The 14,682-nt window shown below is 37.9% G+C and overlaps 3 protein-coding genes across 3 annotated transcripts; 2 read left to right on the top strand and 1 right to left on the bottom strand.

Annotated features, from left to right (window-relative positions):
- Positions 1-2,610: 2,610 nt before the first annotated feature.
- Positions 2,611-4,900, top strand: LOC120128272 (eukaryotic translation initiation factor 2A-like). The gene is made up of 7 exons (XM_039145982.1): positions 2,611-2,778; positions 3,280-3,412; positions 3,904-3,967; positions 4,047-4,143; positions 4,313-4,419; positions 4,724-4,745; positions 4,838-4,900. Exons 2-7 carry the CDS (start codon positions 3,372-3,374, stop codon positions 4,843-4,845), a joined length of 339 nt encoding a protein of 112 aa, XP_039001913.1. The 5' UTR covers positions 2,611-2,778; positions 3,280-3,371; the 3' UTR covers positions 4,846-4,900.
- Positions 4,901-5,801: 901 nt separating this feature from the next.
- LOC120128264 (putative disease resistance protein RGA1) lies at positions 5,802-9,763 on the bottom strand. The gene is made up of 2 exons (XM_039145978.1): positions 6,493-9,763; positions 5,802-5,984 (listed from the first exon to the last, which is right to left on the bottom strand). The coding sequence occupies exon 1, from the start codon at positions 9,693-9,695 to the stop codon at positions 6,558-6,560; it is 3,138 nt and encodes a 1,045-aa protein (XP_039001909.1). The 5' UTR covers positions 9,696-9,763; the 3' UTR covers positions 5,802-5,984; positions 6,493-6,557.
- A 179-nt stretch (positions 9,764-9,942) lies between these two features.
- LOC120128263 (disease resistance protein At4g27190-like) lies at positions 9,943-14,574 on the top strand. The gene is made up of 3 exons (XM_039145977.1): positions 9,943-10,043; positions 10,173-10,271; positions 10,611-14,574. Exon 3 carries the CDS (start codon positions 10,616-10,618, stop codon positions 14,270-14,272), a length of 3,657 nt encoding a protein of 1,218 aa, XP_039001908.1. The 5' UTR covers positions 9,943-10,043; positions 10,173-10,271; positions 10,611-10,615; the 3' UTR covers positions 14,273-14,574.
- The last annotated feature ends 108 nt before the right edge of the window (positions 14,575-14,682 follow it).

Below are 14,682 nucleotides of genomic sequence, written 5' to 3' on the forward strand. Positions count from 1 at the left end.
ATATTGAAAAATAAATATTAAAATAATTTATTTAAAATAAATATTTATTTATTATATATATATATTATGACTACATAATAAAAATATTTAATATATAAACAAGTAAAATAAAAATACAATTATAGCCATATATTTAAAAGCAATAAACAATACTTAAAATAAAGGACTAAATTATAGTAAAATTAAAAATAAAAAAACCAATTCATAATTAATCAGAATTATGAGGATTAAACATGCTATTTTCTTATTTAATAATTTAGTGATTAAAATAAACTTATTAAAATTCGAATATAAGATTAAAATAAATTAAAAATATAAACTAGGGATTAAAATTATCTATTAAAATTAAGGGATTAAATCTGTTATTTATCCTAAATATTATTTTAATATAAAGGACTAAAATAAAAGAAATTAAAATTCGAAGACTGAATTAAAATATTATAAATTCAATTTAATGACTAAAATGTAAAACATATAAAACATAGGGATTACGGAAAGGGTTTAACATTTATAAAATTACACAAATAGCCCTCCCCAAAACGGCGTCGTTTGGGAAGGGCTATTTAATGCCCAAACGGCTGGCCCTTCGGGCCAGCTATCTCATTTCTTTTTTTTTTCCTCTCTCTCAAACAGAGAGAGAAGAGTTCTCTGGCTTCTCTCTAAACTGAGAGAAGCCGTCCCGGTCAGCCACCGCTACCGGGCTCCGACCACCGCTGCCGGCCACCGTTAATGGTGGCCGGAAATTACAAAAATCCACCAGAATATAGATCGGGACGGTCTAAAACCGTTTCCGGTGTTCTTTTTCCTTAAAAAGCTCCCAATCGGAGCAGATCTACAAAAATACCTTCGGTTTTCGTTGTATCCGGCGACGGTTGGGGTTCTCCGATGACAGAGTAAGCTTCTTTCCTCTCTTCTCTCTTTTTTTTTCTTGCTGCGTTGATGTTGACTGAGATCGTTGGTATATTTTTTAGTATATCTTTTTTTTTTCCTCTGTTTTTTTTTCTCTCCGTCTCTCTGTGTTCTCTGTCTCCTCCCTTTTTTTCAGGTTGGGGTGGTGGCTTTTATAGCCACCACCGGTGTGGCCATCGGACCGGTCCGAAGATGGAGTCTCGGTGAGTCACCGGACTACCAGTGGTGACTCACCCCGTAGCCATGGCGTGGACGGCTGGCGTTGGAGCTTCTGGAGCCTTCGGTTGGGACGTGGCAGCGGCGGAGGCGGCGAGATAGCAACGGCGGCCGCGTGTCCCTAGGGTATCAGACCCTAGGGTTTCCATCTGGAGCAATCTAGGGACCGTTGGATCTCTCAAATCCAACGGTTGTGATGAGGCGGCCGGCTAGATTAGGGTTAGGTAACCCTAACTGAAACCCCTAAATGTTTAGGGTTTCTGGTTTGTTCTGGACCGGTTCTGGTTTGTTTGTAACTGGGCCGGTCCATTTGTAATTGGCCTGTAATTAATTATTATATATATTTAATATATATTAATAATAATAATAAAATGATAATAATAATAATAATAATAATAATAATAATAATAATAATAATAATAATAGTAATAATAATAATAATAATAATAATAATAATATGGATAAAAAAAATTAGTATCTTCACCAGTAAAGAAGCAATTTGGTTGAATATGCTATTAGATGAGCTTGGGCACAATCAAGAGTATGTCTCTCTGTTTTGTGACAGTCAAAGAGCCTTGCATCTAGCAAGGAATCCAGCATTTCATTCAAGGACAAAACACATACGAGTTCAATACCATTTCATTCGTGAAAAGGTGGAAGAAGGGACGGTAGATATGCAGAAGATCCATACCAAAGACAACATAGCAGATTTCATGACGAAGACGATCAATGCTAATAAATTTACCTGGTGTCGATCCTCTTGTGGCCTGTCAGAGACGTAAGCAACATGAAGGTACAAGGTAGAAAGAATGGTGTGAAGATATGGTTGTTCCAATCAAATCTTCAAGTGGGTGATTGTTGAAAAGTCAAAACAACAAGTTGTAAATTTTAGGTGGCTTTTGGAATTAATGCACCGAAAAGTAGCTGAAAAATGTTGAAATTTGACATGGTAAAATCACTCATTTAATCACTAAACTTTAAGGTATTTACAAATTAGTCCTTAGGCTTTAACTATAAATACCCTAGCTCATTTAGCTTCAAAACCATCCCAAAGCATTCTAGTTTTCTTCTAATACTAGAGAGAATTTAGAGAGTTTCTTGAGAGTTGTTTTTCTCCTTTTTATCAAGAGAGAATTATCATTGTTTTCTCCTTGGTAGATCGAAAGAAGTTGTAATTCATATTTTCCCATAGTGAAATTCTTCTACCGTTGACTGTGGTTTTTACCCTATATTATTTAGAGGTTTTTCATGTAAATTTTGTATCTCTTTTATCTTCAATTTTTTTTTCTCAAATTATCATTTGCGTTTTTGCTCTATCCGATAGCCGTCTTCCGCAACACAATCTGGATGTTATTAGAATTGTGCCTAATTGGGGTACTAAAACTCTTCATTTTGGCATCTTCTATCTCCCTATATCTTCTTTGCTGGCATGTCTATGTTAACTTGCTTGTAAATCTGTGTCACAGGCCATCAATCCGGCTCACTTCTGATGAAGTTGTTGCATGCCGACTTGCTACAAATGAAATACAGTTTTTTGATCCTGCAGATTTCTCTAAAGGAATTTTGCATTGGCTAAGAATTCCTGGGGTTGCTGCGGTGGAGCTATCCAAGGATCCTGGGTGCCATGTGGCAGCATTTGTTCCAGAATCTAAGGTTTGTGTTCCGTTGGCTTCTGCAGATTTCTTGTCGTGAAAAGAAAGAACCTGAGAAGTGTCTGGTATCGGTATCCTCCTTTCCTGGTTTAATAGTTTTCTGAATATTCTCTTAACATGCTGTGACAGTAGAGGAACATGTCAAAGTTAATTAAAAGCTTATAATAAATACCATATGATTTGATTGGATAGGACCAGGTTATTTCATTTCGTAGAAGTGAAGAAAATCTGGAGTTTTTGAGTTTCAATTTCTTACTATTAGTATTTATCTTATTTTCCCAAGAAAAAAAAGGAATATTACCTATAGCATTGGAAGCTATTATTTTGAGTGTTCTCAATGGAACTTTGTCAAATTTAATCACAAAACTTTATCTTAATGGTGTTTACTAGGTATCTACCCGGCGAAGTTGATTTTGGTATTTGGGTGGTTCCCATGGATTTGTTTCTCCGAGTCAGTTCACCCTCGTTCGTTATGCAGCTAATATTTAGTTTTATTCTTCAGGCATTCTGGGACTTTGTACATAAAAAGCAGCTGGAACAACTAGGGCTGAATGTTCGGTAACAAGTGAGTGGTCTGCGGATGGACGCTATTTCATGACTGCAACGACAGCTCCCAGACTCCAAGTTGACAATTGGTATGTGATTGTTGTCATCTTCTTATAACAAGGAATTAGTGGGGTATACTATAGTGCTGCAATCAACGTTTCACCTTCATATTTGCTTCTACAAACATGGTGTTCTTGGTTTTGGTTGTTTTGTCACATTAAATGGCCAATTCCATTGATCTATTCACAAACCATTGAAATAGAGAAGCTTCTTTCAATCACTATGAATTTGGTGGCCACAGGGAGTTGGTCTCGGGCGGAACTAGAGATTGAGTTATTTTCTTTAAATTTTTGACTAGTTAATCTTGGCACTTCAATGTCTATGGAGATATTATTGTTAAGGGAAAAAAGTACAAAAATCCCATGGTGTTCTCTGTATCTTATATGAAAACAATTATCTCTATTCTTGCCTGCGTAAATAGACGATGTCGATATCATATTTACTCTTTGACCAGATTCAAGAGTAAACATTATTTACAAGATGGTTCACTTACTAATTTCTGATTCTGTTGTTTTTGAAGTATTAAAGTTTTTAACTACAATGGATCGCTGTTCTTTAAGAAGATGTTTGACAAGTTGTTCCAGGTCAGTATTTTGATTATTTAGTGCTCTTTTCATGATTTGGTTTCTTTTTCACTTTTCGTTCTTTTATATCTTCACGCAGGCTGATTGGAAGCCGGAGTCACCCGAAAAGTTAGGCGAAATTGCCGAGCTTATAAAGTCAGTTGATTCCATGAAGATTGAAGAAACCAAATCACAAGGTCCTACTTTTTCAAACTCTTAAACATGTTTTGTTTCTATATTGCTTTGACTTTTCATTTTTCTTGAAGTATCGTCTCTGGCAGTCACTCTCGAGTCTGATTAGCGTAGCTTTGATTGATTATCAAGTTTTCATTTCTGTATGTGTTGACACAATTAATCATTTTCCAGGACAAGGGTCAACCTCCAAAAAGCCTGCACCGGCCAACCCTCCTGCAAAGAAGCCTGCTGCTTATCGTCCTCCACATGCTAAGAATGCAGCTGCAGTTCAGGCAGAAGTATTTTCTGACAACAACGGGGTATATCTTACTATAACGTTTTGAATAAACGCAACATATTAACAAGGAAATTAAATGACAAGCTCCCCAAGTAGTAAAACCACCATACTCGAATATGGGTAAGATGATATGACCTTTCAAGGTCGCCCAAGTACGGTTTACAGAACTGTGTAACCTCCGAGTCCTTTCTAAATAACTTGCCTTCTCAATTATCTTCAATATGACTACATTATCAGGATTCGTTTCCTATATTTAAAATTTCCTATTGGTGATCTGGACTATCTTAATGATTGTGTAATTGCAGTTGTTGGCGGGAGTGCTACAGGGTGAGTTTTGCTTTTATTATAATTTTATCATACCTTTACACCGTCTTTGATTTTGGTATTTTCCGATTCTGACAAGTACGCCATGATAATAGAGAGATGAGCAAGAATGCACTCAAAAACAAGAAGAGAGAAAAACAGGAGGAGAAGAGAGCTGCATGAAAAAACTACGGTTTTGCACTGTTTTGCACTAATACCAATCAAACTATTTAAACCGCTATACTTTTGCAGTCACCCTTTACCAGTTTTGATATGTAATATTCATTTGCTTTGCATGACTTTCAGCTTTGCTTATTTCTGTTTTCCTCCCCGTTTTTCCATAGGAAAAGAGAGCACTGGGAAGGGGAGTTGAGTAAACATACAATTTTTTTTACTAGAGACAACAATTCTTCTACTTGTGTCGATAATATATATTTGAGTTCGAATCCTGACACTGTGAATAGAGAAAACATAATTAGAAAGATCATTTTATAAGATTTGATCCAAATTAATTGAACAATAGATCTGATACCGGTGATGCTACTAACAAATAGACAATATTGATTAGATCTTTCACAAGTTGAAACCACACTCATATCTAACATTGAATCCGAGTAACATGGTTTAGAGGTACATAATTGCACCTTATGCAATGTTTAGGTTGAATAATACATCTGGTAAGAAGTAAAAGGATTAATGTCACATAAGAAGATGGGGACAACATTTGAATGCAGAGGAATCTCGTGGCCTGCATCATTGAAACCATCACAACAGGTTGAAGGTTGATCCCTAGATATCCCAAACAACAGACTTCCAAACACAGTCGAATCGACAGCGATATTTACAATAATACCAAGCAAAATTTTCTTGATCCTTTCACCTTAAGAAGACAATTTATACTCTGAATCCTTAAAGATTGAGCTTGTATTCCCACTCCAATTCCATTTAAGGTACAAAATCTATCCCTGAAAGACAGAAGGAAGCTAGTAGTCAAATACCAGTAGCAAAATGTTACTCTTTTCATTTCTTTTTCTGGGAGAAGAATACTCAAGTGTACTTAAACAAAATACGAACCTGAGAAAGCAGCAAAATGGTATATACATTGATGTGGGAAGAGCTTCACGAAACACACTGCTCCTGTATGGCATATGAAAACAGGTCTGAATGCAACAATGGAAATGCTAAATGTTGCCACCATTAGCCACTTAGATTCGAACTGAATACCGAATATGTGAATTTCAAGATGTAACCACAGCTCCATAACTGCAGGAGAAAAACAGGTATGAATATATGGTTGGAAACATTAATTGCTGGAGAGGGCTATTTGCCACAGGTTTTAAGCTGAATGCTTGAATTGCATGATTTATATGAACTTCACAAAAGATTACTATAAAACAAAACAAGCAGTTAAGTTTAAAATGTCCGAAAAGCAGGAATACATGACTGCAACTTTTCAACTTAAATAAATAATTATGTCAACTTAATAATTCAAGGCTTCTTTGCTTCCTTATAATTGAATAGATGTGGCTACCATATAAACCTGACACTAGGGAAATTTAAACTCTACTGCCAGTATATAATATACAGTAAAGGTTCCTAAGCGGTATGTTAAACTGTTCTTTCAAACAATGTAGAAGATGTATATTGTCTATTGAGTTTATTCTCCTCTACGGGAAATCATAGTTTGGGATGCAAAAAGGCTTCATAGAAAGATGTATTTTTTAGGTTATGCATCTTCATAAAGTTGTATTTGAGAGTAACATGAGCTTACCTTTGAGTTGACCGATCTACAGGTGATTTGCAGAAGATATAGTGTACGTTTGGCTTCTTTGGTCTTTAATCTTCGAGAAGCAACCCTTTGAGTTCTATTTCTATGTATGGTAGATGTGCAATCTTGAACCAGTCCTCATCATTCTCCATTTCCAGAGCAGGGCATCCTTTGATTACCAACCTTTGGAGATTGGTAAGGTTATGTAGACCAGATGGCATCGAATGCAACGTTAGGCAACCCTCAATACTTAATTCCTGAAGAGAACTAAGGGACTCCAAAACGGAAATGTCATTCAGTTGTCCACACTCCATAACCTCAAATCTCTGAAGGGAAGTCAGCGATCTTAGGTCCGAAGGCAGTGACATCAATCCATCACAGTACAGAATGCTCAAATGTTTAAGAGAAGAGGATGCTTGGTTGTCCTCAAATAGATGATCCAAGTGATCACAATTGTACAATGTCAATTTCTCGACAGAGAGGAAGCTTTTAAAGTAACAATTTAAGAACTCAAGCTTAAATTTTTCAATGACCAAAGAGGAAAGCGATGGTAGATGAACTATGGAGCGCAGCAGCATCTCATTGCTGTCACAAAGAGCTAAGCTTCTAAGATTTGGGATAACTGGCAATGCAGTCAACCTATGACATCCTTTGACCACAAGTTTGTCCAGGAAAGGGAAAGATTCAACTTCAAGTGACGAGGGAACTGAGGAACCTTCAACAATAGTGAAGATTTCCATACTCTTCCATTCCTCCAAGCCAGGCATATCATATATTTCAAACTGTTCCAGGCAAGGGAATCCTCCATCCCCATAAAATTCTTGGCCTATTGACCGCACTTCAGACATCCCTTTCAAATAGAGAAACCTAAGGGAAGGTAGCTGTCCGAGTGGCGGAAGTACTTGACAGCTGCAATTGATTAATGAAATACCTGAAAGATCTCGAAGACCCCGGTTCATCCATGATGGAAATCTGGAACCTTTATATCCTTTTAAACAAAAATCCCTTAGGTTCTCGGGTGGGTGGAGGTTTTCGAGTATTATGGAAGACAATTGAGCATTCCCAACATAACTTTGACCCCAAGATAATGTCAATGAGTGAATGCTTGCTTGCTTATACAGCTTCGCATTTCGTGCTTCTGCCTCCTTTGTCACATTTTCAAGATTCTTAATCTCTAGTCTCTCTTTAAGGTTCAGCTCACTCAACTCATTTAGTTTAGCACTATCAGATTGCTTTCCAAGAACAAATGTCGACAGCTTCTCAAGAAGCCTTAACTTTCCAATCCCTGAGGGAAGATAAGTCAAGGAGCAGCATGATGAAATACCGAGATTTACTAGATTTGTCAACTGGGGGACAGTTTTGGGCAACCCTTCAAGGTTATAACATTCAGAGAGTTCCAATGTCTGCAGATACTTCAGGTTACTGATGGTTTCTGGTATCTTTCTTATATGTGTGCGAGATGCATCAAGGTACCTCAGGTGTTTTAAAGCACCAAGAGAAACAGGCAACTCAGAAATGCCACTATGGCTGAAGTCCAATACGTGCAGATGGCTAAATCTAGAGAATATAGTTTCGGGGATACTATCAAACTTACTCGATAAGAAAACCAAAGTCTGCAAGTCTTCTTTGTTACTCAAATATCTTAATCGTGCTGAAGGCTCAAACTCAAATACCAGGGAGAAATGACGAAGTTCTTCTAAAACAAGTTTGGAACTTTCAGGTCCCATAGCTGAGCATGTTGTCGAACTAACAGTAACCGCAAAATCGTACACAACATCATGCATTCTGCAAAATATGGTCCCAGAATCATCTCTTACTATGTCTTCGTAAAAAAAGCGTTGTAACAATTTCATAAAGCAGTCCTCCGCTAAGTCATAGAAGCTTTCATTTGAGCCACTTGTTTGCAAAAAGCCCTCAGCTTTCCACAACTGCAACAATTTCTCCTTACTGATCCAATATTCTCTTGGGAATATTGAACAATACGCGAAGCATTGCTTCAGATTAGATGGTAAAAGATCATAACTGAGGTGCAGAACCTTCAAAATATTGAATCCATAACTATACTTTTGCAGCTCCAGTAACGCAAGAGCAGCGGCAGATAACCAATCTCCCATATCTCCATTATAGGGTAACAAAGCGCCGAGTATCCTCACAGCAAGAGGCAACCCTCCACAATTCGCAACAAGAATCTTGCTAATCTCTAACAATTCGGTATTCTGAATTTCCTCCTTCTCTTTCCAGGGCAACAATACCACCCTCCGGAACAGATCTAAACAATCTGCGTCATGCAAAGGTTGCAAGTAATATAAAGGCATGTTACTTAAACCATCCGCAACATCGATCGAGCGAGTCGTGATTATAACAGCAGATCCATAAGAACCCACACTGAATAAGTTCCTTAACATTAACCATTGATCCATCTCCTCAATGCACAGATTATCAAGCACAATCAGAAACCTCTTCCCCATCAGTTCAAATCTAACACCAATCTCAAAGTCATCCAAGATCGAAAATTTTTTAGAGCAAATTGCTTCCCCAATCCTTTGGACATTGAAACCACGATTATTGCCTGCAGAAACCCAATACTTGAACCTGAAATTACGCCCTATTGACTCGTCATTATAAACAAGACGAGCTAGTGTTGTTTTTCCCACTCCCCCGCCGCCTACAATGGATACTACCCGGCATATCTCGTTGGTCTTGCTCGTTAATAAACCAATTATCTTATCCCTATCTGTATCCCTGCCCACAATTTCAGGTTCTAAACCTAATAAATTAGTTCCAGAATTCAATCGAAAATAAAGATCTGGTCTCCAATTACTCTCCAATGGCCAATCGCCTTCGCCAGAGAGTCTGGACAACTTCTCGATCACATCCTCTATCGGACGCTGGTCTCCAGTTCTTGTGAGGAAACCAAAACAACAGCTCTTTAGTTTTTGATTCCTTACCTTGCGCATTTGCTGTTCATAGTCATCCAACAGAGAATCCAATCGGTAAGCTAAACGTTTGACTTCAGCCAACCACCCCCTGATTTCCTCCGGCATCTCGAACCGCTGCTCCGCCACTGTAGCTAAGTCTTTGACTGCCGCCACAACGGTTCGCGACCGGATCAATATCTCATCGCCGCCTTCGTCAAATGAAAGGAAAATGGAATCCAAACGGTTGAGAAGCGATTGGAGCAGGGGAGACGCAATCGAATCCGCCATTAATATTGCTTCAAAATTAAAGTTAAATTAGCAGCAAAAAAATCAACAACAAACGAAGATGAATTTCCTATATGAACTAATTTACCGAAAATTAAAATAAATATATGAAATTACAAAAATGCACTTGCCTCTCTTGGTAGCTAAAACCGAAATGAGGTGTAATTAAATTTCTATTTATGGATAGGACCGTCAAATGACATTAATTTCAATGGTCAACGCCTAGTGAATCCATTTCAGCTCAATAATAAAAAGTTAAAACTTTAAGCCCTTCAGTTGGCTCTTGTTTTGAACAGCTTTGCTGATTGCTGCGGCCGGCGGTTGTTTCCGGGTTGAGGCTGATATTTTACGGTTAGTTCTGGCTTTTTCCTAGATCTATCATTTCCTTTCTTTTTCATTTTTAAATCGTTTAAATGAAATTAAATGCGTTGCTTTTAATTTCAGTTATATTTGACTTCGATTCTGATGTATTGTTTTTAGATTCCTTTTCCGGCCAAGAACTCGTGGATGGAAATCTGATTTATTTGAAGCTTTTCATGTTCAGTAATTCAAGGGAGATAATTTGAGTGCATCAGTCGGGTATATAATTGAAATTTTTAGGTTAACGGAAACAATTTTACATATATTAGATCTCAGAATTTGAAATTATATTACTTATTTGAGGTTCAGCATAATGATGAACTTTTTAATCTTGTTTTTTTCCCCTGGAAATTCTCTGATCTATGAAAACCAGAAAATAAAGGTTTTTGAACTTGTATGCAGTAATAAACTTCAAATTAGGACTTTATAATATTATTCAAGGTTTGATGTAATGAATCCAAGATACCAGATGAAACATTGTAGTGAAACCGAATGATCCATCTAAGACTAGAACTAATGACTTTATATGCTTTTAATTTGGTGGTTCATTTTATGCAGTTGGGATGGATTCTAGGCAGGATAGCCGTTTTTCAAATATGGTTTCCTGGTGTAAGAAAATTGCGGGTGTAAAACGCGAGAAAAGGATTCATCCATCACTTATACCGAAGACTGAATATCTGTTTGATCTACGAGATTCCGTGAAGGAAGAAATGATCAAAGAATTAATGGTTGGGACAAGACGAACTAGAGAATGTCGAGAATGGTTGATCGAGGTGAGAGAGTTTGAAATTAGTGCAAATGAACTACTGAAGTTTCATGGGAAGACTTCAGATAACTTGAGGTCGTCGAGGAAACAGCCACGTGCTGATTTGATGAATATGCTTGATGACATCACCCATCTCTTGGAGAGTTCTCCATTGCAAGGAGCAACTAGAACAATGAGTTGTTCGATGACTGAAGTCAAGAGTTTTGGTCTTCCCAGAAGAAATGCAAATGCTTTCTTGAGGATCAAAACCGGAGATCCAGATGAGGCGTACATAGAAGCTGGAAGATCTCATGCTATGGCAAAGGAAGTTGAAAAGGGGAAAGCCTTAATGGCATCATCATCGAATAAACCTGACAAGCATCAGCCATTTGTATCTGTGGAAACTCCGGTGACCAAAAGAGACCAAGGAGGAGCACTGGAAGAATTTTTAAGCTCTGCATTGCCAACAGATGGTGTAGAACCCATAACTAACCATGAGGTGGTATCATCTTCACGAAGCGGCATCATAACAGCTCCTGGATCTGAGATTGAGCTTATTTCTTTCGTGGAGGAAGAAAAAGAAATGAAACCATATCTATCACCTGGAATTTCCAATACCATGTTTAATGAGATCGAAGAGATTTCATCCAGTCATGAAACAGAATCTGATGCTAGTTTACCAGCAGCAAGTCATATTCCCAAATCACTAATAAATGATCAGCAATCAGTTGAACCTACGATTGAAGCGAGAGCATTCACCTCTCACCAAAGCAATCTATCCTCGGTAGATGCATTTTCAGTAGAATCTCATGTACAAGAGGAAATCCTACTTACTGATGAAGTGGAGAGTGAGGATCCTAATCAAACTGATGCCAAGACAAATGTTGAGCGCACTGTGTTGAAGATATTGGAACTTTTGAGCAATGATACAGTCAGAAGAATTGGCATTTATGGCAGTGGAGGGATTGGCAAGACTACTGTGTTGAAAGCCTTTATCGACCATCCCCAGACAAAAGGCATGTTTAATTTGATCATTTGGTTGACTGTATCAAAATACTGGAGTATAAGGAAGATGCAGAAAGAAGTTTTAAAGCAATTATCAACAGATTTCAAGGCTGAATCTGAAAATAGAGAAGAATTATTCCAATATTTGGAAGGCAGGAAGTTTTTGCTTCTTTTGGATGATGTCTGGGAGAAGATAGATTTAGAAGCAGTTGGCATACCTGATCCTAGCTTGGCAAATGGCAGTGCGATGATACTGGCAACTAGAAAGTTGGAGGTTTGTGATGACATGCATTTCATTAATTTTATTGAAGTTGGAACGCTCTCTAATGAAGAAGCATTGGAGCTGTTTTGTGAACAAGTCGGTGGCATTGTCAACGCCCCAGGTATCCTTTCCTGTGCTCGAGGTATTGTTGAGAGGTGTGGAGGTCTGCCTCTGCTGATTATTGTCACTGGAAGAGCTCTGTCGGGGGAAGAAGATGTCTTTGCATGGGAGCAATTGCTGGAGCAATTTTCAGTGCCTTCTATATACCCGAGAAACCGCAATGACATAATCCAATTGTTAAAATTCAGTTTTGACCAATTGAAGGTTCATGACATACAAAGTTGTTTCCTTCATTGTGCTTTATTTCCTGAAGAACAAGAGGTTAACATTTCAGAATTTGTGAAGTATTCCATCGAAGAAGGACTGATTGGTGGAAATATGGCTGATGCATATAAGAGGGGGCATGAAATAGTTACTGCTCTTGCACATGCCTTTTTGTTAGAAATTACTCCCAATTATTCCATCAAAATGCATGATATGATGAGAGACCTAGCACTGGCCATCTTGTCACAGGAAAATGGTAGTCAATTTCTGTTGAGAGCTTACTCAAAACCAGCGAACCGAGAAAGTCATTCACTGCTTGGACCACAAGAAAGGCCCGAGAGCAATAGATTGTATATTCCTGATGGTCATCAATTCATATTGAAAGCTGGCTCAGGTCTGACCCAACCGCCTTCACTAGAGGAATGGGAAAATTCTAATATGATATTTTTGATGGACAATAAGTTGTCCTCTTTACCTGAGAGACCAAGTTGCCATGGACTCTCGACATTGTTTCTCCAAAGAAACTTCAAGCTCAGAGTGATACCCATGCTCTTTTTCGACTGCATGTCTTGTTTGAAAGTGCTGAACTTATCAAATACCAGAATAAAGTGCCTGCCAAAAACAATTTATAAACTTGTAAGCCTGGAAACTCTAGTTCTTCGTAATTGTGAACGCCTTGTTATGCTTCCTGCTGACATTGGATCCCTCAAACTTCTTCAAGTACTTGATCTTAGAGGCACTGAGATCAACAAATTACCTGATGAGATTAGTGAACTATCCTCTTTGGCATACTTTGATGTATGCTTCTATGGATCTATCAACCGGAGTGAGCAGGTTAAATTGCCTCAAGGCTTGATTTCTAATGGGATAATATCTAGGCTTCATGCATTGCAATCACTGGGGATCAAGGTGTGCCCGGGAGATGAGCGGTGGGACAAATGTGTCAAATCCATAATTTCCGAGGTAAGTGAATTGACGGGGTTAACTTCTCTGTCCTTTTATTTCCCAGAAGTAGAGCTTCTTGAACTGTTCCTCCAAAAAAGTGCAGCATGGATTGATCAATGCTTAACCAAGTATAATTTTGTGGTTGGACATGATATCAAGCGTATTGTCTCTCGAGTCCCACAATATGTGGAGCTTGATTATGATCGAACAAGCCAATGCTTGAGATTTGTTAATAGTGAGACGATACCTGATGCAATTGTCAAAGTACTAGCCTGTTGCTCTGCTTTTTATTTAGATCATCACCTGGACATAACCAGTATATCACAATTCGGGATTGGCAACATGAATAAGTTGAAATACTGCATAGTAAGTGAATGTCCTGCAGTTAAAGCCATTGCGGATGATGAGGAATTCACTGAGGTCGTATTTCCATGCCTAGAGCACCTGAATCTTCACTATTTGTGGAATTTGGAGTACATCTGCAAGGGCATTGTTCCTGAAGGAAGCTTCGCTATGTTACGGATTTTGTATGTGCATGCATGTCCAAAATTGAAATACGTATTGAAAAGCTCCATGCTTCGATTCTTCTCTAACTTGGAGGAGTTGATAGTTGATGATTGCACAGCAATTGAGAAGATAATATTCCACGATACGACTGCTGAATTGAGTCGCATTTCAGATTTCACTTTCAAAAGCTTAACTCTCCACTACCTTCCTGCATTAGAAAACATTGGGGAAGGTGTGTTGCCCTTGTTCGAATATATCAGTGTATGCAACTGCCGTAATTTCAAGAAAATCGATATAGATTCCAAGTCAAAACACACTCTGAAGGGGATTAAAGGAGAGAAGGATTGGTGGGATTCATTAGAATGGAAGGAACCTTCTCTAAGCATGGATTTCAAGGACTTGTTTACTCTAGTCTCTGAGGATGACATGTAAGGAGATGGAATCAATGACGCTGTCTTCATTGCTCAAGTTGAGACCTTTAAAGTTCATTAGCAGTCATAATGTTATCAAGACAGCTTACTGACAATAAAAATCGAGGCTGAAGAGGTATGCCTATTTGTCCTTGTCCTATTCCAGGATTATGAAGCCATTATATTAAAGCATGCCTACATTGTAGCTGAATATCACTTGGCACCCAGTACCTATGTTATTCCGACTCTTCATTCTTCCAAAAATATCCTATGTCCGAAACATTTTTGTTTCTTTACAATGAAGTAAGGGAAAGTTAATATGTGGATGGAAGCGCATGATCCTCCAAACATATGGAAAAATTGGAGTCTACCTGTTAACATAAACAAATAGTATCATCTTGTTACAACAAAATTAGGTTACTAATTGATTTT

This window comes from Hibiscus syriacus, unplaced genomic scaffold (assembly GCF_006381635.1).
Source record: "Hibiscus syriacus cultivar Baekdansim isolate YM2019G1 unplaced genomic scaffold, ASM638163v2 tig00110478_pilon, whole genome shotgun sequence".
NCBI classification, from domain to species: Eukaryota; Viridiplantae; Streptophyta; class Magnoliopsida; order Malvales; family Malvaceae; genus Hibiscus; species Hibiscus syriacus.